This window comes from Microtus oregoni, unplaced genomic scaffold (genome assembly GCF_018167655.1).
Source record: "Microtus oregoni isolate MIOR12 unplaced genomic scaffold, Mior012 000009F_ref0000495, whole genome shotgun sequence".
In the NCBI taxonomy this organism is placed as follows: domain Eukaryota; kingdom Metazoa; phylum Chordata; class Mammalia; order Rodentia; family Cricetidae; genus Microtus; species Microtus oregoni.
The window spans coordinates 7,291,868-7,318,039 of NW_024543068.1; the positions used below are offsets into that span (position 1 = coordinate 7,291,868).

General features: G+C 38.5%; 1 protein-coding gene across 1 annotated transcript in view; it reads left to right on the forward strand.

Moving 5' to 3' along the window:
- Cep128 (centrosomal protein 128) overlaps positions 1–26,172 on the forward strand; it is a 358,487-nt gene that overhangs the window by 135,220 nt on the left and 197,095 nt on the right. The window contains exons 17-18 of the mRNA XM_041658366.1: positions 9,638–9,814; positions 14,081–14,140. Of these exons, the coding sequence (XP_041514300.1) occupies positions 9,638–9,814; positions 14,081–14,140 (237 nt within the window). The remainder of the gene's footprint in view (positions 1–9,637; positions 9,815–14,080; positions 14,141–26,172) is intronic.

Here is a 26,172-nt window from a genome sequence, read left to right on the forward strand (position 1 = left end):
CATGCTTGCTGTTGATAGACCGGAATCTTATCTTGGGTATCTTTTATCTAGGATGAGGCACATGATGTGGGATTTTTCTCTGTATGTTGTGATTACCACACATAATAAAAAAAAAAACTGCTTTGGACCTATAGCAGGGCAGAACTTAGCTAGGTGGGGAAAAGTAAACTGAATGCTGGCAGAAAGAAGGGCAGAATAAGAGAGAAGTCATGTAGCCCTGCCATAGACAGTCATTGGAACTTTAGCCGGTAAGCCACAGGCACGTGGCAATATACAGATTAATAGAATTGGGTTAAATAAATATCTAAAAGTTAGCCAATAAAAAGCAAGAACTAATGGGCTAAGCAATGATTTAATCAATACAGTTTATGTGTAATTATTTTGGGGCTAAGCAGCCGAGAACCAACGAGCAGCCTCCTTCAGCAGGCACAGAGGTCTAACACATAGTAGGTGTGCTAGGCATACATACATATATATGTGTGTGTGTGTGTGTGTGTGTGTGTGTGTGTGTGTATGCATCTATCTATCTATCTATCTATCATCTATCTATCTATCACAAGGTCATGTGAAAACAACAATAACAACAAAATAATATAAACAAAGAAAAACCATTCTGTTAGTGAAGGAAAGGATAAGGACTTTAATTACTGTTTAAGCAGCACAGTGACTAGGCTGATGAGGCTTCATGAGGTGAAACAGATGAGCAGGATTTCCTTTGGCTATGTTGTAACCCAAGGGAAGCCTGTATTTCATAGTGGTACTCTTGCTTGTCTATCTTTAATATTAGCATAAACATGTGGAAACTCTCTTTTTCATACACAACACAACAAACACATGTGCAAGACAGTGTCACATTTACACACCTTTTAAAATATCATTTTGTTTGTACCCTTTCTTTTGGCTGTATTTATTGTCCGAAGATGTAAGAAAAGCTAAGATTGCAGTAAACTTCCTATAGCGCATTAGCAACAGTGATAGATAGCATTGATGGCTGGGGAGGATTGTCGTAAATCTGTGTGCACCAAGTCACTACCTTCCACTTTTCCTGCTCATATGTTTAATGGTGATGCTGAATTAAAATGTGCTTTCTCTACCTTCTGATTGTTACTTTGACAGGTGTTATTTTTCCACTTTCCATAACAGGGAACAAGTATTGTATAACCCACAGAATGTTTACACATGTATTTCAGACTTTTATTAAAATTATCAGGGAAAATGCTCTTCTGAAATGTTACTGAAATAATTTTCTCCTGTGCATACTGTCGTTAAAGTTTATTATTCCTTTTGCTTCAGTTTTATAGGAAAAATTCTTTATTTCTTCCTTTGTTCTAAAATGATCTTGTTGATGTTAACCTTTTGATTGTTCTGGCATTCATCTCAAAATTCATAATAGTGTTCATTATATCTCAGACACATTTGTATTGGCTTCACTAGCATATGGGGATCTACCAGAGTTAGAGGGTAATTGTATCAGCTATGCTCAGCAGCTAAACAGTGTTTTCATGTTGATAGTTTAAATATCTGAAGTATAAAACACTGTGTCTGATCTAATTTTAAAAATTTATATTCTAATAGGTAGAGGTTTATGAATGATGCTGTTACTCCTAGAGGTTTCAAAGTGATTGTGTAGATTATGTAGCTTGTGTATTAAGGTAGATTTTAACTTTAAACATGCTTGTACACTATTTTAGAAATAATGGGTGCTTAAAATTATGACAGTATTTAATATATTATTATGCTTATAAATACACATTGCCTTTTCCTTTAGTTTGTACAATAACATATCTAATAGTTGATGCAGATACATAAAGCCTATAAGAAAAATAGTGAAAAAATGAAAGTAATGTTCATTGTTATTTTTCTAATTTCAGCACAAGCATCAGAAGGACATTTATTTATTGTTAGCGATTTTCTTTACTGATTTCTTGTATTTCAGCTATACAAGAAAATGAGAAATTATATGGGTGGAAAGTATTTATTATTCTTGAGTATTCCAGCTAGAATTATTGCATATGTTTCTTCTTCCTCACTACCCATAGCTGGAGGAAGCTAGATATACCTCCCGCCATCATTTTCTACTTCTCCTTTAAGAGTTGTCCCCATATGCACTGCTCTCAGGAATTGCTGTCGTATGCATACCTTTAATTAGTTAACCTCATCAAAGTTGAGGTTCTTCGGGTTTGTCCAAGATCTATATACCACAAAGTCTTTGTGCTAGCATTGCTGTGTTTATTAGGTAACAGTGGACCAGAGGCAAAAGTGATGTTGCCTAAAACGTTATAGGACTCAGCCTGAATGCTCCATCAGCTTACCCAGTGTTTGCCTTTGTCCTTTGGAAGGAGGATGTACGGTGAGCAACCCTATTCTTGCCATTCGTGAGACTTGGTAGGAACCTTTGCTGGTCTGCTGGCAGAAGTTAATAGTTGAAATGCTCAGCTATCTAAAGCAGTACTTGCTCATTTCAGTAGTGATCCTGAGCTGTCTGTACAGTACCTTGTTTTCTGCTATTAGTTCCTTAGGGATGAGATTAACTTCAATGAAACTATCAGGAAATACTTTAAGATCACAGACTGTGAGCCATCAAAGAAATGGGGGAACATAGGAGCTTAAGTGTTGCTGCATCCTGATTCACAGAGGTGTGTTTTTGTTCCTATGTGTAAAGTGAGGCCTGGCTATATTGGACAAAACACTGGGGGTAATTTTCTTATACAAATGAGACCTGCCAAATGATAATTACCATTTATATTTGTGCATAGTTTTAGTGTTGAACTCTAAAACTGAGAAAATATAATGTCTTGCCTGGCATTGGGATAGAAGCAGGGTGAGACAGAGTCGGACATAGATTCTCTGCATTTTTTCCTTTATTTAGTGTCACTAAAATGAATCAGGTTTGTGTCCTTTTATTGAATTTGTAGTGTTGAATCTAGTCCATGGTTAGTTACTGCATTTAGCTATTTTTGTTTTACGTTTATGTGTTTTGGAATGGAAATAATTATTGATTTTTGTTAGAAAAACCAATTATAATCTGAGATTTCCATATAAAATGTATCTGTGAAAGGCAGAAGTGAGTGATTAGAGAGGTCTCTGTGCTCTGGAGAAGGAAAGAGGGTAGAAGTTAGTGCTCTCATAGCAGAGATGCTAGGCACTGAGGAAATGTCTTTCTCAGTTTGATTTAATCAGTCCGCAATGTGTGTACACTCTTTAAATGTGTTTTACACAATAAAAACACTCGATGTTATCTGTCAGCTAAAAAGCTATAGTTTGTTTTTATTTTGACATCTGTTAGTGATTGCTGGGTTTTTTTTTGGCCAATTTCCTCTTTTTACTCAATCATTTTTAGATAGAGTTGGCATTTCACACAATGCATATTTTTCAAGTTCTTTCACCCAAAATTTCATCCATGATTTCTAAATTTGTTAAATACAGTAAATGGTAATGGGTATATCTCTGCCTGGGATTTATAGTCTAGATTAGCTGTATTCTTGTCTGTCTGTCTATGTATCTATCTATGTATGTATGTATCTATCTATCTATCTATCTATCTATCTATCTATCTATCTATCTATCTATCTATCTCAGTTCCCATTCTCTCCCCTCCTCCTGCTCCCTCTAGCTCCCCTGTATCCCACCCTTATCCACTCTTCAGAGAGGGTAAGGCTTCCTATGGGGAGTCAACAAAGTCCAGCACATGCTTTTTAGCAGGACCAAGGGCCTCCCCACTATGTCTAGGCTGAGCAAGGTATCCCTCCAAAGAGAATGTTTTCCAAGGAGCCAGTACAATCAGTAGGGATAAATCCTGGTCTCACTACCAGTGGCCCCTGAAGTCTGTCCCAACCATACTACTGTCTCTCACATTCAGAGGGCCTAGTTTGGTCCTATGCTGGTTCCCTTGCTGTCAGGCTGGAGTTTCTGTATCCTCATCATGGTCTTGACTTGAGGATAAAGGAAGCTTGAGGATAAAGGAAATCATATGCGCTGTGAGCTGACTGTGAGCATTACTCTTTCGTGCTTTGGGCCACTTTAAGTTTGAGACTGGGTGTCTTCTTTCTAGCCCTAGAACCTAGTTGTAGACCAGGCCGACTGGACTAGAACTCCTAGAAATCTGTCTGCTTTCCTCCCACGTGTTGGGAATGAAGGTGTGCACCACCACTCCTGGTCTAGGAGTCTTGTCTCCATCTTCCCTTGCTGGGGTTACAGGTTTGTGCAGATGACCTGGATGTTACATGCATATGTTGTATGTCCGAGCTTAGGTCCCTGTGCTTTTGGACAGCAAGCATTTTATCTGCCTAGCCATCTCTTCTTCAACCACCACAGTGGTTGATTTTAAAAGCACTAAAGTAGTAAAGTCCAAGTTTGCCAGTCGTATTAGCTCTTGATTAGGTAGAGTGGCCTGCTACTCTTTCACTCAATTCCTGTGATAGCTAGAGGCATGGAGAGAAAGCAAATGTGTTGGGCACTTTCCATGAAAATCCTTCTGTTAGTCTGCTTTTCTTTTCTTCCATAGTTACGTATGATCTCCACAATAAATATCGGGCTAAGTAATGCTACATATGATTGACTATGGTGTCAAAACAAAGGTCATAGGATCATTTCGTATCACACCTCTTTCGGTGATGGCTTTGAAGTTAATTAGGCCTTGCTGGCTCTTCTTGACCTTAAAAGTGAACATAAAATGGCTGCCTATGTTTGTTTTCAACGACTCTTTCTTTTACTGCTCTTTAAAGTGCTAATCGACTCAATTCATTTCTCATTTGATGATGATCGAGAGTGTTTCTGTAGATTTCAGATAAAAACCAATAGGAGGTGTTTTTTGTTGTTGTGGATATTAGCTGTGTGACTTGGTGATTTACTTTCACACTTTTCTCTCTTTCTTGAGAAGAAGTGCTTTACAGGAAGAAGGAGAGGAGGAAATCCTGATGGTTTTTAGAGACATGACTAAACATGCACATACTGTTATTTGAGATAGCTTGTAATTTTTTTCTCTGAAAACTGAACAACACTCATTCCAGATGCATAATTAAAAACCCCATTAGTTTGTTTTCTTGTTCATATTTTGTTTTATAAGTAGATACTCAACAGAAGTAGCTGACTTTTAAATACCAAAGGTTATTTCTGTTTCTAGGCATTTAACAATAGAAATATATAATAATCACAGAGTAGTGATTCTAATAGTGAATGCATAGAGTGCTCCCTAGAAAGCATTCTTTTCTTTAACTGTGAGTATTAATTTTTAGGAATATAGCCAATCAACCCATCAACTTTTGATCATGCTGTAAATGGTCTTTGTATTCCTCAGTCCTATCTTAGAAGAGGGTGCTATACGGCCTGAGCCAAGAATGATTTTCCATAAATGGAGGTTATGAGTTTAGATTTGAATTTCTCCTGTTTTTGTTTGTTTTGTGGATAACTTTTGAAGACTGCTGCAGTGGATGCCATTCCCACCTGGATTTTAATATGCATGAGGTCAGAACTCATGTTCTCATGCACTGTCTGTCTTGTTAGCTCTGCTGTTTTATCCAGCATCTCAGGCTAACCCCTTCTGCACTGTTACTTGTAGCTTCCCCATCCTTCGGAGGAAATGATGTAAAGCATGTCTATAAAAGAAACAGAACAGTGTGTATGTAACCTAAAAGTAAAGTTTTTTGTTTTAGAACATCTATCTTCTAGTAGAGTTACAGTATTCTTTCATTTGCCTGTTTAAATATTTATAAAGAACGAGCCTGTTTGTGTACACATGGCCTCAGTGAGTTCAAAATTAATTTGTGACAAAAATATCCCCCCAGAAAGTGGGACGTAAGAGGCTGCATTAAGGAAATACTTGTAAAGGAATAGAAAATAATTTATTAATTGCTTGGTATTTGAGATACTTTGTTTGGTAACAAAGAGGAATATCATCTTTGGCTAAAAGGAGTTCAGCTTGGTGAGGGGCCAGGCATAAGATATATATTATGGCAGGTGTTATAGTATGGGGTCATGTGGAGTATCATGGAAATGGCCCATGTTCCTGTTTGAAGCTTGAGGTTGTATGTTGTTTCTGTAATGTCCATGTGGGCGAGGAAGGCGCGTGTTACTGCTTTAGCGCAGGTGGAGAGTTCTTGGCCTTCCTGAGCTTCTCCTTTTCTTCCTCTCTCAGCATTGCTGCTCTCAAGACGACAAGTAGGTCTTTATGAAGTTCTGTCTGATTTCTTGAGTTTAAAGTTGCCATTGCTTTTCTATTTAACTTATTATGTGTGTCTTTGAGTATATAAATGATGTGTGTTCATGTAGTTCATGTGCCATTGTGTGTGTGTGTGTAGGTCAGGAGATAACTTGGTAGAGTCCAATCTCTTTTACCTTTGCCCTAGTTCTGGGAGTTTGGCTTAAGTACTCGCGTTTCCTCAACTTTAATCCACGGAGCCACATCACAGGCCTTTTGTTTTGTTTTGCTCATTTTTTTATATCAACATCCATGTATATGACTAGTGTGAGTTTACAGAATTTACTATTGTGCAATTTCTGTCTTTAATTCTGTTTGAACAAAGTGGTTATGACGTGACAAGCACCAGAAGGGATTTCCACAAATAATAGTTTTCTTCTGCCTATTTTGCAAGACAGTTGGGGTTACAGTTTGGTGACGTGGTTTCCACATCTCTAACAAAACTCACAGTGGATGGCTTTTCTCCATGGGCGACATTTCAGGGTGCCACAGCTCTCTTGCTGCCACGGGCATGAGCAGTGGGAGCCTTCCTTACAGAGTCAGGTTAAGGACTTATAGACAGGTCCAAGCTTTGTTCAGGGAGGTTTCATAATTTATGTGTAACGTTACTGTTGAATTTAAAGCTAAAGTCAGCTGTTTCCCTAAGTTCCGGAATATTCCTCATCACAACTTCTTGATTGATGTGTGTAGCTCCAGTTTAACAAGCCACACTGCCAATAAATCTTAATTAAATCTTACTGGCTTTAGTTCCGCTGTTTGGTAGTGTGTGGTCCCTGTGTGTTCTACTTGCTATCTCTCCTCCCCCAGTGTTGTATTAAAGACGGTCTTAGGATGGAAGCATTTCATATTTTCTTCTTGAAGTTTGTTTTCAAGGTAAAGGAAATGATTACTTTAAAAATTAATGATTTACTTAGGCTATGATCAGTTTATTTAAAATAAGTTTTGTTAAAGTATGTTAAAATGTTTTTAATTTCATGTTATAAATATTTTGGAAACAAAATGCCGTTTTTAGCACTCCCTTCCCCTCTTTCTTTCTTTCTTTCTTTCAAGTTTGGGTTTCACTGTGTAGCCCAGGCTGTCCTGGAACTCACTATATAGACCAGGCTGGCTTCGCACTCACAGAAACTGCTTGCTTCTGTTTAGGGAGTGCTCATTGAAGGTATACATTACCACACCTAGCTTGTTAAATATTGTTCAAATATTTTTTGTTTTTATATTTTGAGACAGTCTCTCTAATTTGCCTATGCTGGCTTTGAATTGCAGTGCAGACAAGACAGAAATTCAACCTTCAGTCCTCTTGCCTCACCCTTCAATGCCTTGACGTTACAGCTCTGTGTCACAGAGCCTATCAAGAGGTCATTTTGGTTTTGTTCTTTACTTTTGAAGCTGTTACATTACTATTAAAGTTCTGTTTCCTTACAGTCTTAGGGCTATGGAGAAAGTGTTATGGAGCATAAAGAATATGTTGGAATATCTGTCTATAATTGCAGCATTATGCCTTGATCATGGAATTATAAATTAATGGGTTGAGCCGTGTGTGTGTGTGTGTGTGTGTGTGTGTGTGTGTGTGAGAGAGAGAGAGAGAGAGAGAGAGGTTGAACTTTTAAAGAGTTTAGTGTTTCTTTTAGACATCCATGTCACTAGTATAAACCTTTCTTGTCTTAAAGTGGACATTTTGTGACACCTGCTGTTCTGTCAATGGGACTTCGCTTTATCATTTTGTGATTAGCACATTTTCTTTCCTTTCTTTTTTTCATCTTTACATTTTGTTTTGTTTTTTTGAGACAAGGTTTCTCTGTGTAGAGTTCTGGCTCTCCTGGAACTTGGTTTGTAAACCAGGCTGGCCTCAAACTCACTGAGCTCCACTTTCCTCTGTTTTCCGAACGCTGGGATTCAAGGCGTGCACCACTACAGTTGGGTTTTGATTAGCACATTCTTTTTTTTTTCTGTCTCACCTGAGATCTGACATGCACATGCTCCCCGCATAATGTAATGAAGCCACGGATCTTCACAAGAGCTGGACCGTCCAGTCATGGGCTGTCTGGCTCCAAAACTGGGAGCTTAATAAATTTCTATATATATGATTCAGCTTTAGGTTTTGTTATAGAGATGAAAATGAAAAAAAAATGATAAGGAATGCTCTAGATAAAGCAGATTTCTATGGCCTAGATAGATGGTAATAAGACCCAATGAATCTCTCAGGAAAATCTGCCCCTCCCATTCTGCTCCATTCTTCACAATTGGACTGTCCGAACACTGCTTTATAGTGCATAGCAGTTGAATATATTGAATAGATATGGAGAGAGTGGACAACCTTGCCTTGTTTCTGATTTCAGTAGTATCGCTGTAAGTTTCTCTCCATTTAGTTTGATGTTGGCTATTGGCTTGCTGTATATTGCCTTTATTATGTTTAGGTATGTTCCTTGTAGCCCCGCTCTCTCCATGACCTTTATCATAAAGAGATGTTGTATTTTGTTGAAAGCTTTTTCATCATCTAACGAGATTATCATGTGGGCTTTCTTTTTAATTAAAACATTGCTTGGCCTATTAGCTCAGGATTCTTATTAACTAAGTCTTATATCTTAAATTAACTCATTTCTGGGATGAATGGCTTCATCCCAGAGATGGCAGGGATGGTTCAACATGCTCGAGATCAGGAGCAGCTCATATTCTAGAGCTTTTGAGGGTTTGGACTGTTTTTGTTGACCTTCCCAGTTAAACATTTCTAATTCTCAACCCAAAGTGAGGCATTCTCAGTGTTGTGTCAATGTTCCTAAAGATGTGGACTTGGGGGGCACTGGGAATTTTGAGCTTTTCCTATCAAGAGTGCTTGTTTTTAATGAAATTATTTAATCACAACTATTGAGAATTGTATAATAAATACTAATGATTGCAAATTGTTCTGCCTAGAGGAGACCCCCAAAGTACTTGTAATCTCTTCAAGGACTTTTGACAAACCTCTCTTCATTAAATGTATTTATTTACTTGGAATGCGTTTCCATCTTGGTTTTTATTAAATTTTCATGTCTCAAAAGCATGTGTGTGGTATGATGGCATCAAAAAGATGAGAACTTTGTAGGAGGAGCGTGTTGTGATGGAGTTTAGGTGATAACACATTGAAAGCAAGCACCGTATTTTGTAATTTATATTTCTGTGTTTTACTAATGTTTAGGGTTCACCCCAGATCAATTTATGATTTTAGCTTTTATTCTTACCCACTAACAGCACTGTTAACAAACCACAAAGGACATTTTCAACATTATTTCTTTTGTTTGTAGAATTTTTGCCAGTTGTTTATACTTGAGTTCTCATGGGATATCTATTATTCTAAGTGAAGGGATGGCTGGTCATATCTGTTCTAATCCTGTTCTTAGGTTTGGTTGCATAGATATCTGTGTCTTGGCTCTACTTAATAAGGTTCTGTTTTATTTCATGCCACAGGAGAAACATATAAGTAATGAAGAAGAACACTTGAGGAGGATGGAAGAGGCCAGGCTACAGCTGAAGGATCAACTTCTTTGTTTGGAGACGGAACAGGAATCCATTCTTGGTGTAATAGGAAAGGAAATTGATGCAGCTTGTAAAACTTTCTCCAAAGATTCATTGGAGAAATTGAAAGTAATTATGAGTTTTCAATGTGCCTTAAATTTTCAGTTTGTTTTCAAACATATAATTATAATGGGATTGTAACATGTGATTACATGGGAGTCTCAGTTTTGTTTCAGAAAGTTTTTATGAAACAAAATAACTTCTTGCATTGCTTAGGAATTAGAAACTATTTATACCTACCCAGTCCTGGTGAAAGTGTGATGTTGTTCTACTCAGTTACCCATGTCTCACTCAGTGCAGGAAAGCCCATCAACAAAGAGGTAGCAATATTGATCAAGGAAAACATTCTTTGAGTCAAGAAGCTTGGTTTCTGAATTTTCCACCATGGTAGCCTTTTAGTAATGTTGCTACCATCTATTTAATTCTTCTTGAGAGGTTCAATGATAAGTATGGTATAGGCTGTGTCTCTCTTAGCCCTTAACGTCAACTCATCTCTCCAATACTCCATAAAATATAGTGTAGAAAAGAGAAGCAGACCAGGAGGGGCTGGGTACTTTTCCTACATTCAGTGTGATGATTTCTGAAGTAGGACTTGAAACTTTGTAGACTGACTGGGGCCAGGCCAAGTAAGCACTTTGCTCTTGCACTTTCCCTGTTGTTCAAGTTCTAATCCGTGTACTCCCCATGTTTAGATGGGTTTATTACTTCCTAATTAATGGTTGTCAGGAGATGATGTATAAAATGAGTGTCCCATGGGTGTCTGAATTTCTTGAAGGCTGACACTTTAGAAGTGTTGCTCTGGCATTGCCGAATTCCACGTGACACACCTCCTAACACGTCAGGCTGCAGCCTTAATTTCAGTTGTGTTTACTTCATTTTTGGCATGGCCATACTGAAATGCCATATTGTGCTTAGGTGGTTTTCTGTTGGAGCTAGGTTCTTTTTTCTTCCTCTACCAGAGAGAGGTCTTTTGAGGTCTCTTCCCTTTTTCCTGATTTTTCCCCTATCTTTCTTTTTCTCTAAGTGATGTTTGAAGAAAATAAAAATATACTGTTTCAGTTAAAGACTTCCAAGGCTCCAACTTTAAGTATTTCAATTGGTGGAATTAATAGAGTTGGTAGATATTTTGCAATCTTTAGTTCCCTGTATGTTCTTTTGAGACAGTGTTCAAGGGTCGCTATGAGCAAGCCGTGAGACTAAAGATGAGCAGTGTTTGGGTGGAAGTGGAAACTGACTCTGGGGAGGCCATGGGGTCTTTATGCCACTTATCTTTCCCCCTTCTAATGCTGTTTTCTTCAATGTTAAGACTTTTTGAGTATGTGACTTGTAAACCCTAACTTGATATGAAGGAACATATATTAGCAATGTAGCATTTACTCCATGCTTAAGTATTTCATTTCGGGTAGTTTTCAGTCATGTGTGAGCATTAAAATCAAAGCACGTGAGTCATGTTATAAGAAGCATAATAAGCCTTGTTCCATGCAGCTCTTTGAAAACACCTGAGTTTCATGGACAAGAATATTCGTAAATATTGTTTCTTTATGGTAGTGATTCTCAACTTGTGGGTCATGACCCCTTTGGAGGTCAAACAACCCTTCCATATGATTCACCATTGGAAAACACAGATATTTACATTACAATTTATAACAGTAGTTCACCTAAGACCATTTGAAAACACAGATATTTACATTATGATTTATAACAGTAGTGAAATTACAGTCATGAAGTAGCAAAGAAAATAAATGTATGGTTGGGGGTCATTACCACACAAGAAACTGTATTGAAGGGTTGCAGTGTGAGGAAGGTTGAGAACTACTGCTTTATAGGGAACAAGTTCCTTTAATATACTCTGAAAGTAATGCTGTGTTTTGCTGTGTTTAGATATACATACATGTTCTCTTTTTGCCTTTTTTTCCCTACAGCACAGCTCTGCTACTATGTTCTTGTCACAGTTCCTTGAGGTTTGCTATGATGGCATCTTGATGGGCACTCATTGTTGTCCATTGAGTGGGCTTTGTGTGCGTGGCAGTGTAGAAACACTTGTGAATTTCATTTATACTTTGGTTTTATATAGTATCTTTTCCCAATGACCCTGATTGCCTATTGTTCTGCCACGTTTAACTGCTTAAAGATGTTCTTTAAAGTATGAGATCATTTGTAAACCTGTGAAGCAAATCATGAAACATGAGCATTGTTTATATTTCCTCTATCAAAATAAGTATTTATTATTGCTCAAAGTGAAGATTTAATTGAGGCAGTAAAGATTTAATGGAGTCTGTTAGTGAAAAGGGAAGTCTAATTGTGACAAATGGATGCTCACAGATATTTAGCAACATAGTACATTGTTGAAAGAGGAAGAAGAAATAGAAAATTTGGGCAATTAGGGAAAACCTGATTGAAAATAAATCTATAGAGACAGCTGAACCATTCTTGTGGGAACTCAAGAACTCTAGACCAATAGCTGTGGGGCCTCCATGAGACCTCTAGACTAGAACCTCTGCATGTGGAGGACAGTAGTGTAGCTTAGTCAGTCTGCTGGCCCCCTGATAATGGAACCAGAGTCTTGCCCTGGTGTGAGCTAGCTCTTTGGAGCCAATTCCTTATGGTGGTATGTAATGTGGTATGTCCTTCTGTATATGTGTTGCTTTTATTGGTTGATGAGTAAAACTGTTTTGGCCAATGGACAGGTGAAAAGTTCAAAGATACTTAGAAAGGGAGAAGGTGGAGTCAGGGAGATACCGTGTAACTGCTGGGGAAAGAAGGTGGGAGGTATCAAGCCACAAGCCTCGTGGTAAAATATAAACTAATGGAAATGGGTTAATTTATAGGTAGCGCTAGTCAGTAAGAAGCCCAAGACATTCAGCAGACAATTGTAACTGATATTAAGCCTCAGAGTGGCTATTTGGGAACAGGTGGGCAGAGAGAAACCTGTCTAGGGGCCCAGAGGGACAGAGAATGCTTTTAGCTTCAGGGATTGTTTGCTCAGCCTTAATGCAGGAGAAAGGGGCTTCCCCTTGCCTTAATCTAATATGCCATGCTTTGTTGACTCCCCACAGGAAGCGTTATTACCCTTGGAGGAGTGGGTGGTGGTGGGCTGGGGGGGGGTTGTCTGAAGGAGGAGTGGGAGGGAGGACCATAGTTGGAATGTAAAATGAAATTAAAAAAAAAAGAAAAAAGAAAAGGTGGAGCAGCTCACCCTTAGGTTAGAACTTGTGTGGTGGTTTAGGCCTTTATTTCTTGCTAGGGAGCCGCAGAAGAGAGGCCAGCCAGGTCTCCACAGTTCCAGAGAAGCCAGGGGCTACATTGCAAGCAACATCCTATTTCAAAACACAAGACAAAATGAAACAAAACAAAAACAACAGGAGAGCTGGGTTAAAAGTAAAGAAATAAGTGATTGAGAGAAGGGTTGAGTGTAATACGACAACACTTTTGTATATAGAATGTGGTAGATACTTAGTATGCATTAAGTATGCATTTAAGTAAATTAGCTACTGTTATTCTGACAGAGAAATGTGCACATACATATGGAGATATGAAAGCATTTGAGAGTAGGAATGTACATCTCTTTATAAAAGAAAGGATATTTTTAGATAAAACATCGACAAGTTCTGTGAATATATCCTATACAGCACCGAGTTTGAAAAACTGGTAATAATGCAATTTGTGTTTACAATTATAAAGACATCAACAGCTTTTGAGTATAGATTCAGCTCAGTAATAAGACAAAACCAGATGTTGAGTGATTTTATAAAGGAGTTGGTATAAAGGAAATCAGAGCAGCTAATATAGGCAACAGTTGAATACAAAATTTCGTGTCTGTTTTGAAATCTAAAGCAATGCTCACATAAATTCATTTTGATGAGCTGTCTCTTCTTCACAGTCTTTGACAAAACAAAATGGACCCCAGTGTATAAAGATGGATAAACGAAACAGAGTTAAGTTTCTGTGTAGGCACATTTAAACCTCTGTAGAGTACCTTACACAGAGCAGCATTGAGAGGAAGTCACAGGCAAAGCAAACAGGCTTTAGTCAAGGTTGCGCTCCAGGTGAAGCCTCATGGGCTCACCTCCAGGGGCTAGTGATAGTAGCCCATGACAGCTAGATCATCTTCTGTGTCTGTACCTGAGCTGACTGTTTATTGTCATCAAGGAAATACATGCAAAATAGCCACTTAATAACTGTGCTTTGAAATTGATTGTGTACTTAATACAATCTTCCACTTTTCAAATCCTGGCATTTAAGGACGATTTCTATGGATGCATGGTCAATAATTTTATTTATGTACATTCCTGCTAGAGAGAAACCTATTTTTAACATTCTTTCTTCTTTTTGTAGGTATTTACCTCTGGTCCTGAAATACATTATGACCCACATCGCTGGCTAGCTGAAAGCAAGGTATTTCATCATGGAATCCTAAGTTTTATGATCTTTAATAAGCTGTGTTTTGTGTAGCCATTTCTTTCTATCTATCTATCTATCTATCTATCTATCTATCTATCTATCTATCTCTCCTGTCTGTCTGCCTGTCTGCTTTGATTTTCTTTTGAGGCAGGGTCTCACTGTATAGCCCTGCCTTCCTAGAATTAGCTGTATAGAGCAGGTTGGCTTCCAACTCACAGAAATCAACCCACCCCTGCCTTCTGAGTGCTGCTATTATAGCTGCGCATCAGCATGGTGGCCTTAACCATAGATTTTGTTGTATAACAGCATGGAATGCTGTGACGCTGTCTGCCAGAGAGGAGTCACAGTAGTACATGTAAGAAGCATCTAAGTTTCTTTCTTCTCACTAAATATTTATTTTAAATATATTGTATAGGCAAAGAATTAGAAAATAAAGGGTGATAAAATTTTTGAATTATGAATCAGATTGTAATGGAAACAAATTTTTCTAGTTTTTATGTTGTTGGAAATCTCTCTGAACATATCTAAAGGCCAGACTAGCTAGAATTCATGTTTATTTCACACGTATTTATTAAATGCACTTCAGTTCTTTTGTGTAAGCTTGCAGCCTGCTGACTCTGCTTGTCTCAAGCAAATTCTTTCCCTCCCTAGGATGGTTTTTACAAGATGAGAAGGGCCTACTGTATGGCCTAAAGATAACTCTTCTCTGTCTTCACCAAAAATAGTTATAAGTGAATAGAAGTTAAAAATTAATAATTTTCTATCTTTATTTAAAATTTCTATACTATGCTATGCCATTTTATTGCATGTCAATTTCATACAAGTATGTGATGTGTGTTAATAACTTTCCCCCTACTTCCTCTCATATTCTGTCCATCACTTTTTGCTCTGGAATATGTAACAACTACTTTTATATGATAGATCAATTTGTAAATTCACTGATTAAAATATATGGGATATTACTAGTATGCACTTGTTTTTTGTGGAATATTTTTTGAACTTTTATGTACACATATCTAAATCTTTTTATTTTATTTGAGTTTCATCATAAAACCATCAGTAGTATAAACTAGGTTAATTACACTTCCTGTTTTATAGTTTACTGTATGAAGAGACTTTTAAGTTTGTTGGTTGATTGATGGATTGATTGCTGTGCTTGAATCCAGGGCCTTATGGATTGTATGCATTACCAGACTACATGCCACATTCCCATTATTCTTTCTAAAAAAGGTTAAAAAAAGCTAAATCTCATGGGAGGAAAGTAACTTGTTCATTGCCATGTAAAGAATGAATATTACCTACTATCTGATTCACAATTAATGTCTTACCACCATATGTATGGTCATGTAGAGTATTTGCTTATTTAGCCAATATTCATGTTTCTTTAGTCTTTTGTGTCAGTCACCATGGCTCTCATGTAGTATCTGGTCTAATATTGAGGTGTGGACAGATTCTAAAACATTCTTTGAAGAATGTTATGTTATTATAGCAATTTGAAGACGTTGCCAAAGAGCATAGGAAAATGTTTGTGCTGGCAAGATGGTGGGATAGAATGTTGCAAGGGTGTCATTATAAGCCACTGGAAGGACAACCCTTAAATTTGGTCTTATAAAAAATTATGTGACGTTGGAGAGATGGATCAGCAGTTAAGAGCACTCACTGTTCTTCCAGAGGCCCCGAGTTTGGTTCCCAGTACCCACATGGCAGCTCCCAGGCATCTGTAACTCCAGCTGCAGGGAGTATAAAGCACTTTTCTGGCCTTTGCAGGCACCAGCAGTAGGAGTGGTAGGTACAGAGACAAGAAACTGAGGCACATGGGCAAAATGCACACACACATAGATAAGACACCTAAGCACAGAAAGTAGAAAAGAATCATGTGGAAGTTAATTGGCTGATTATGGATCAAATGGAGGTGGGAAGGTGGAATATTTGAGCGACCATTGCTGAGGTTGCTGAGGGCTTGCTGCGGGGGGGGGGGGGGCGGGAGGGGCTGGGATGCCATAACAATGGGTCCCTCTGAAAGTCAGCGTGCTTTAGTTAGGGGAATAAGAAAATAAAATACTGACAGTGAGCACAGACTTCACCTTGTTGTATAAAATTCTCTCCAGTTCTTTAAGAACATCACTCCTGTGCATTTCAACCATTTTGTTAGAAATAGATGCAAATTCATGTTTTTGCCTTCTGCATTGGAAATGTAGAATGCATGTTTTGGTATCTCAGAATTCATTGGCCAGGAACTTCGCTTGTGCATTAATTTAACATTTCTCTTCTTCTTTTCCCTAACTCTGCACTTCTGACAACAAGAGCAATGTACTTAGAATTTTCTTTCAAGTTAAAATCTTTATCATTTCTCAACAGAAAGCTTTCACTGCTGTGGTTCAGCTAAATTATGAGAGGCAGAGATGACTCTTAATCATCGCTCTTTAATTTGGGAGCTGGTGAGCAGTTTCCCTTATCATTTAATGGGATTGAACTTCTGATCAGACCAGCTGTAATACTGCATGAGACAACTGTTCCATCTACAGTGTAAAAGGGTGCGATAAAAAATCCTGTGCTGACCAACTGACTGGGGAGGAATTGAATCTATTTACTAGAAAGATGGCTCAGGTTATTGATGGGCTGCAATCCTGTAATGTCCATGAACTATGACTTGACAGCTCTATAAGTATTGGAGATAAGATCTGAAATCAGGGGACAAAAACTGTATGGAAAGTAGAACTGCTATTCAGCTAGTCCATGCTGACATCTTGCAGTATTGGAAGGACCTCAGAGGACATTCGGTAATTGTTTTCATAAATCTACTAAATGAATTTCTTTTGTTAGTGTTAACTGTAGAAGAGCTAGCAGGCTGGGTAGGTTTTTTTTTTTTTTATCATCACTGTTTTGTGACCAGTGGTGGTGTGATGTAAACATGAAGTTCAACTGGGTTGATTCAGATTTGCAGATAAAATAACCAGTGAAGCATCAGAATAAGACACTACAGGAAGGAGGGAGTTGAGATAGCTATTAAGGAATGCCAGGCAAGCAGTTTCCATAGGTTAAGGATGAGATTTTGTTGTAAATTCTAGCAGGCCATATAGAGGCTAAGGTTTCCTTTGCTTAACACAGAATAGTATTATGTTCTGGATGCTGTGTTACTTTCTGTGGCATAAAAATGAATAATTCCTAGAGGAACCTGCTTTATTAGAAAGGGTAGATAAACGGGTAGAAGCTTTGATTATTATATGAAGAATTTTGATAGGTATAGGCAGAGGCTGTCATGGAAATCAAAAGTCTCTCCTGGATCATGAAGGTGCCATGTGGAAGGACCTGCATGCAAAGAGAACATGATAAATGCTAACAAACTCCAAGTGGTTTGAATGAATAAAATGAAATGAAACTTATGCCCTTACAATGCTGAAGCATACATGGGCAACCCATATATGGCGATTCTGTTGAACGTGTCCATATTGGGTTGCATGGTCTAAGTCAATGAAGACAACTGACCAGGTCTTTTCCTCAAGAGGGCACCAGATCTTATTACAGATGAGTTGCTGGGAATTGAATTCAGGACCTTTGGAAGAGCAGGCAGTACTCTTAACCACATCTCAAGGCAGGAAATGACAGGGAGGAGACTCCAGGCTGAGCTGGGGAGTAGGTTTATGGGGAAAGGCATATTATGGCATTTTCAGATCAGCATGTAATCAGTACTCAGGAGGCTTTGAAAAAGAGTGACATGCTCATATTTGTATGAGAGAAGAATCACATTCTAGTGATGTGAGAGTTGGGTTAGAGGTAGTAAGACTGACATCAGGGAGAACAACCATGCAGGAGGCTGAGGCATACTGATGGTTTGATCTAAAGAGATTGTTCAGAGATTTACAGTCACAAAAAGATGGGGCAAGTATTTTGGCAATAGCATTGAAATAATGATTGTTGTCATGTCAGATAGTGGTGGAGACTAAGATGTTTGTTTTTTTGGGTCAAACTCAAAGTGTAAGAAAGAATCCCTAAATAATATAGAGGTACAATATAGAGAGTCCTCTATAGTAGTTAGCTAATAATAGTGAAATCTATATTTTGAAATACCTGTTTGGATAGTAAAGTCCAAAGAGAAGCAAGGACATGTAGGTTTAAATGGAGGGAAATATGAAAAAAATATTTTTTTTTTTATGAGACAACATGGATGAAGTCCAAATCTAGACAGGCAGGCACTACAGGATGGGGCTACATACTATTTTAAATCACTGTCCATTCCAGATCTAAATTCCTTTCTTAGGATAGTGCCTTAGTTAGGATTTCTATTCTTGTGAAGAGACACCATGACCATGGCAACTCTTATAAAGAAAAGCACTTAATTGGGGCTGGCTTGCAGTTCATAGGTATAGTCCATTATCATCATGTTGGGAAGCATGGTGGCATACAGTCAGACATGGTGCTGGAGAGGGACCTGAGAGTTCTACACCTAGATCAGCAGCCAGCAGAAAGAGTGCCATACTGAGCCTGATTGAGCATCTGAAACATCAATGCCCACCCCCAATGACACATTCCCTCCAACAAGCCCACACCTACTCCAGCAAGGCCAAATCTCATGCCACTCCCTATGAGCCTATGGGGGCCATTTTCATTCAACCATCACAGACAGTTAGTAAAGAAAAGCTGATGTCTTGCACAAGGCAGAATCCTGAATGCTGTGTGGTCTACATGTTTCAGCATTCCTTTAACATGCGAAAGCAATCAATTCAGTGTAGAATGTTGCATCCTTTTTTTCTTGGTTGTTGTCCCTTGTACTGAATTCCCTTCACTTCCCTAGTTGATAAGCCCAATTGAGGACATTCTGTGTCTGATTTCCTTGCTACATTTTTCATACTTGCTGCAATATGCCTCACTAAATGCTCAGTAACTTCTTATCCCAAAGAACCACTCCATTGGAGTTTTTACATTTTTGCACCCAAAGCACTTCCTTCATTTCAGAATTAGAGAAGGATGGGTGGTGAACACGTGGAATTTCAGCAGATGTCCTTCCTTGTTATGATTACAGGCATGGCTCACCATTCGCAGCCTTCATTACATAGTTTAATCCCCAAGTATTTCTTTCATTAGCTTAGATCCATGAACATCAAGATTCTATAGACAGAAATACACTTCTACAGTACTGGAGAATTTTCCTGTGTCTTCCTTTTTGGGATCATTCTCAGAGTGATACTTCTGTGTTAATAGTATCACCTATGCTAGGTATCGGAAAGTCCCCTATTTACCATGTCCCCCCCCCCAAATGGTGAAAGAAGATACAGTGTAACTGTGCCTGTTCCAGATCAGAGAATTGAGGCTTCCGTGCTTTTGAGTTTTACCTAGGAACAGAAGCTCTTGAGTTACTGAGAAGGGTTTTGCACTTTGATTACTGAACTCTTTGTTTTTCTATGTTCATTCTGTAGTCCACTTTCAAATAAAACTTTAAATTTTTGGATTTGCCTCCAAAACAATATGCGTCAAAACATTTGATACTGTATGTTCTTGTTAAGGCTATGAATAATTACTTATTATTCTGTTCTCAACAAAAATGAAGATATATTAAATGTTTTTTTCCATTTGTTGGAAATATCATATATATATATATATATATTCAGTTTAGGGGAAACTAAATCTTTAAACATACTGTTATTATAGATAGCTTTCTTTTTTGTTCATATCTAGAAGTGAAATGTGACGAAAGTATTACTTAAAAATTAATGCTAATGTGGAAAAAAAACAAAAACAAAAAAAAAACTTGGGCATCCTGGGAATAGATGGAGAAACTTTGGTTTAAAAAGCTATTTCCTTGGTTTATGGCTAGAAACCAAATATGAGTGAGTACATCCCATGTTCCTCTTTTTGGGTCTGGCTTACCTCACTCAGGATAGTGTTTTCTATTTCCATCCATTTGTATGCAAAATTCAAGAAGTCCTTGTTTCTTACTGCTGAGTAGTACTCTAATATGTATATATTCCATACTTTCTTCATCCATTCTTCCATTGAAGGGCATCTAGGTTGTTTCCAGGTTCTGGCTATCACAAACAGTGCTGTTATGAACATCGTAGAGCATATACTTTTGTTGTATGATAAGGCCTCTCTTGGGTATATTCGCAGTTTGGATGCTCAACTTACTAGACCTGGATGGAGGTGGGGGTTCCTTGGACTTCCCACAGGACAGGGAACCCTGATTGCTTTTCAGGCTGAGGGGGGTGGGACTTAATTGGGGGAGGGGGAGGGAAATGGGAGGCGGTGGCGGGGAAGAGACAGAAATCTTTAATAATTAAATAAATAAAAAAAAGAAAAAAGAAAAAAAATAAAAAGCTATTTCCTTATAAAACTATATGGGATCTTGAAAAAAAATTATTATCCTAATTTGAGTCTAGTCTATAGTCCTAGCTACTTAGGAAGTTGAGGCAGGAGATCACAGTCAGTTCAAGCATGGTCTTAGTGAGACTGTGTCTCAAATCAAAGTAAAACTGGTTGAAGATTGACTTAAAGATAGAGCACTCGTCTAGCATGTGTGAGGCTCTAGGTTTGATTCCTAGTGCCACATAAACATGAAAAATTACATATAAATTGGCTTGGTCTGGTTAGGTTTATTTTGGTGACTTAGCATATTGTAAAAAAAAAGCCATTCTTTTTTCCCACTCTTTTTTTTTTTTTTTGGATAACTTTTTTTTTTTTTATTGAGAAAAGGAGAAAAAAAAAAACAAGTTTCCACCTCCTCCCAGCCTCCCATTTCCCTCCCCCTCCTCCCCCCCTACGCCCCCTCCTCCCACCCTTCTACCCCTCCCCCCACTCCTTTTCCCCTCCCTCTCCAGTCCAAAGAGCAGTCAGGGTTTTCTGCCCTGTGGTAAGACCTAGGACCTCCCACCTCCGTCCATATCTAGGAAGGTGAACATCCAAACTGGCTGGGCTCCCACAAAGACATCACATTACGTAGGATCAAACCCCCGTGCCATTGTCCTTTGCGTCTCATCAGCCCTCATAGTTCGCCATGTTCAGAGAGTCCAGTTTTATCCCATGCTTTTTCAGTCACAGTCCAGCTGGTCTTGGTGAGCTCTCAATAGATCAGCTCCACTGTCTCAGTGGGTGGGTGCATCCCTCGTGGTCCCGACTTCTTTGCTCATGTTCTCCCTCCTTCTGCTCCTCATTGGGACTTTGGGAGCTCAGTCCAGTGCTCCAGTGTGGGTCTCTGTCTCTATCTCCATCCATCACCAGATGAAGGTTCTATGATGATATGCAAGATATTCGTCAGTATTGCTCAAGGATAGGGTCATTTCAGGTTCCCTATTCTCAACTGCCCAAGGAACTAACTGGGGACCTCAGCTTGGGCACCTGGGAGCCCCTCTAGGGTCAGGTCTCTTGCCAACCCTAAAGTGGTTCCCTTAACTAAGAATTGTGGTTCCGTGCTCCCCTGTCCAACCTTCCTTTATCCCAATCCTCCTGCTTTCCCAAGGCCCGACCTCCTTCCCTTCTAACTTTTCTCTCCCCATCTCCCCTTACCCCCAACCCACCCCACCCCAAGATCCCAATTTTCTCCCCGGCAATTTTGTCTACTTCCCTTAGCCAAGAGGATAACTATATGTTTTTCTTTGGGTTCCCCTTCTTACTTAGCTTCTTTAGATTCACCTATTGTAGACTCCGTGACCCTTATTTATGGCTAGAAACCAATTATGAGTGAGTACATCCCATGTTCATCTTTTTGGGTCTGGGATACCTCACTCAGGATAGTGTTTTCTATTTCCATCCATTTGCATGCAAAATTCGAGAAGTCATTGTTTTTTACCGCTGAGTAGTACTCTAATGTGTAGATATTCCATACTTTCTTCATCCATTCTTCCATTGAAGGGCATCTAGGTTGTTTCCAGGTTCTGGCTATTACAAATAATACTGCTATGAACATAGTTGAACAAATGCTTTTGTCATATGATAGGGCATTTCTTGGGTATATTCCCAAGAGTGGTATTGCTGGGTCCAGGGGTAGGTTGATCCCGAATTTCCTAAGAAACCGAAACACTGACTTCCATAGTGGTTGCACAAGATTGCATTCCCACCAGCAATGGATGAGGGTACCCCTTCCTCCACAACCTCTCCAGCAAAGGTTATCGTTGGTGTTTTTGACTTTAGCCATTCTCACAGGTGTAAGATGCTATCTCAAAGTTGTTTTGATTTGCTTTTCCCTGATTGCTAAGGAAGTTGAGCATGACCTTAAGTGTCTTTTGGCCATTTGAACTTCTTCTGTTGAGAATTCTCTGTTCAGATCAGTGCCCCATTTTTTAATTGGGTTAATTAGCATTTTAAAGTCTAGTTTCTTGAGTTCTCTATATATTTTGGAGATCAGACCTTTGTCTGTTGCGGGGTTGGTGAAGATCTTCTCCCAGTCAGTAGGTTGCCTTTGTGTCTTAGTGACAGTGTCCTTTGCTTTGCAGAAGCTTCTCAGTTTTAGTAGGTCCCATTTATTCAATGTTGCTCTTAATGTCTGTGCTTCTGGGGTTATACATAGGAAGCGATCTCCTGTGCCCATCTGTTGTAGGGTATTTCCCACTTTCTCTTCTATCCTTTTCAGTGTGTTCGGGCTGATATTAAGGTTTTTAATCCATTTGGACTTGAGTTTTGTGCACGGTGAAAGATGTGGGTCTATTTTCATTCTTCTACAGGTTGACATCCAGTTGTGCCAGCACCATTTGTTGAAGATGCTTTCTTTCTTCCATTGTATACTTTTAGCTCCTTTATCAAAAATGAGGTGTTCATAGGTTTGTGGGTTAAAATCCGGGTCTTCTATACGATTCCATTGGTCGACTTCTCTGTTTTTATGCCAGTACCACACTGTTTTCATTACTGTAGCTCTGTAATAGAGTTTGAAGTCAGGGATGGTAATGCCTCCAGAAGATCCTTTATTGTATAGGATTGTCTTGGCTATCCTGGGTTTTTTGTTTTTCCATATAAAGTTGATTATTGTCCTCTTCAGATCTGTGAAGAATTTTGATGGGATCTTGATGGGGATTGCATTGAATCTATAAATTGCCTTAGGTAGAATTGCCATTTTTACTATGTTGATCCTCCCAATCCAAGAGCAAGGGAGGTCCATCCATTTTTTGGTATCTTCTTCAATTTCTTTCTTCAATGCCTTAAAGTTCTTGTCAAATAGATCTTTCACTTCCTTGGTTAGATTTACCCCAAGATATTTAATGCTGTTTGTGGCTATCGTGAATGGTGAAGCTTCTCTGATTTCCCTCTCTGCTTCCCTATCCTTTGTGTATAAGAGGGCAACTGATTTTTTGGAGTTGATCTTGTATCCTGCCACATTACTAAAGCTGTTTATCAGCTGTAAAAGTTCTTTGGTGGAGTTTTGGGGGTCGCTTAAGTACACTATCATATCATCTGCGAATAACGAAAGTTTAACTTCTTCCTTTCCAATTCGAATCCCCTTGATCCCATGATGTTGTCTTATTGCTATTGCTAGAACTTCAAGTACTATATTGAAGAGGTATGGAGAGAGTGGACATCCTTGTCGTGTTCCTGAGTTAAGCGGGATGGCTTTGAGTTTCTCTCCGTTTAATTTGATGTTAGTTGTCGGCTTGCTGTATATAGCTTTTATTATATTTAGGTATGACCCTTGTATCCCTAATCTCTCCAAGACTTTTAACATAAATGGATGTTGAATTTTGTCGAATGCTTTTTCAGCATCTAATGAGATGATCATATGGTTATTTTCTTTCTGTTTATTTATATGCTGGATTACATTGATAGATTTTCGTATGTTGAACCAGCCCTGCATCTCAGGAATGAAGCCTACTTGATCATAATGGATAATTTTCCTCATGTGTTCTTGGATTCGGTTTACCAGTATTTTGTTGAGGATTTTTGCGTCGATGTTCATGAGTGAGATTGGCCTGTAATTCTCTTTCCTGGTTGAGTCTTTGTGTGGTTTTGGTATCAGAGTAACTGTAGCTTCATAAAAGGAATTAGGTAATGACCCTTCTGTTTCTATATTGTGGAATACATTAAGGAGTATGGGTATTAGCTCTTCTTGGAAGTTCTGGTAGAATTCCGCATTGAAACCATCTGGTCCTGGGCTTTTTTTGGTAGGGAGGTTTTTGATAACAGCTTCTAATTCTTCGCGACCAACAGGTCTGTTTAGATTGTTCACCAGGTCCTGGTGTAACTTTGGTATATGGTATTTATCTAAAAAAGTGTCCATTTCTTTTACATTTTCCAGTTTTGTGTTATACAGGCTTTTGTAATATGATCTGATGATTCTCTGAATTTCCTCTGTGTCTGTGGTTATGTCCCCCTTTTCATTTCTGATCTTATTAATTTGCGTATTCTCTCTCTGCCGTTTGATTAGTTTGGATAGGGGTTTATCAATCTTGTTAATTTTCTCCAGGAACCAGCTTTTTGTTTCATTGATTCTTTGGATTGTTTTCTGTGTTTCTATTTTGTTGATTTCAGCCCTCGGTTTGATTATTTCCAATCTTCTACTCCTCCTAGGTGAGTCTGCTTCTTTTTTTTCTAGAGCTTTCAGGTGGGCTGTTAAGTCTTCAATATGTGCTTTCTCTGTTTTCTTTAAGTGGGCACTTAGTGCGATGAACTTTCCTCTTAGCACTGCTTTCATAGTGTCCCATAAGTTCGAGTATGTTGTTTCTTTATTTTCATTGAATTCAAGGAAGACTTTAATTTCTTTCTTTATTTCTTCCTTAATCCAGGTATGGTTCAGAAGTTGAGTGTTCAGTTTCCATGAGTTTGTAGGCTTTCTGGGGGTAGCATTGTTGTTGAATTCTAACTTTAATCCATGGTGATCTGATAAGACACAGGTGGTTACTAATATTTTTTTGTAACTGTGTAAGTTAGCTTTGTTACCGAGTATGTGGTCAATTTTCGAGAAGGTTCCATGAGCTGCAGAGAAGAAGGTATATTCTTTCCTCTTCGGGTGGAATAATCTATAGATGTCTGTTAAGTCCATTTGCTTCATTACTTCCATTAATTCTCTAATTTCTCTGTTAGGTTTCTCTTTGATTGACCTGTCCATTGGTGAGAGAGGTGTGTTGAAGTCTCCTACTATTAGTGTGTGTGGTTTGATGGCTGCCTTGAGTTTTAGTAATGTTTCTTTTACATAGGTGGGCGCTTTTATATTCGGGGCATAGATATTCAGGATTGAGACTTCATCCTGATGAATTTTTCCTGTTATGAGTATATAATGTCCCTCTCCATCTCTTCTGATTGATTTAAGTTTGAAGTCAACTTTGTTAGAAATTAGTATGGCCACACCTGCTTGTTTCTTAGGACCATTTGCTTGATAAGCCTTTTCCCAGCCCTTTACTCTGAGTAGGTGCCTGTCTTTGTGGTTGAGGTGTGTTTCTTGTAGACAGCAGAACGTTGGATCCTGTTTTCGTATCCAATCCCTTAGCCTGTGCCTTTTTATAGGTGAGTTGAGCCCATTGACATTAAGTGATATTAATGAGCAGTGGTTGTTAACTCCGGTCACTTTTTTAGTAGTAGGGTTTGTGTGTTTCCCTTCTTTGAGTTGCGCTGGTGAAAGGTCTCTAGATGACTGAGTTATTGTGGGCATTGTTGGACTCCTTGGTTAGTGATTTTCCTTCTATAATTTTCTGTAAGGCTGGATTTGTGGCTACGTATTGTTTGAATTTGTTTTTATCCTGTAAAATTTTGTTTTCTCCATTTATAGTGAACGAAAGCTTGGCTGGATATAGTAGTCTGGGCTTGCATCCATGATCTCTTAGTTTTTGCAGTACATCTATCCAGGACCTTCTGGCTTTCATGGTTTCCATAGAGAAGTCAGGTGTAAGTCTGATAGGTTTACCTTTATAAGTAACTTGGCCTTTTTCCTTTGCGGCTCTTAATATTCTTTCTTTATTCTGTGTATTTTGTGTTTTGATTATTATATGGCGAGGGGATGTTTTTTTTTGATCCAGCCTATTTGGTGTTCTGTATGCTTCTTGAACCTTCATAGGTACCTCTTTCTTCAGGTTGGGAAAGTTTTCTTCTATAATTTTATTAAGTATATTTTCTGT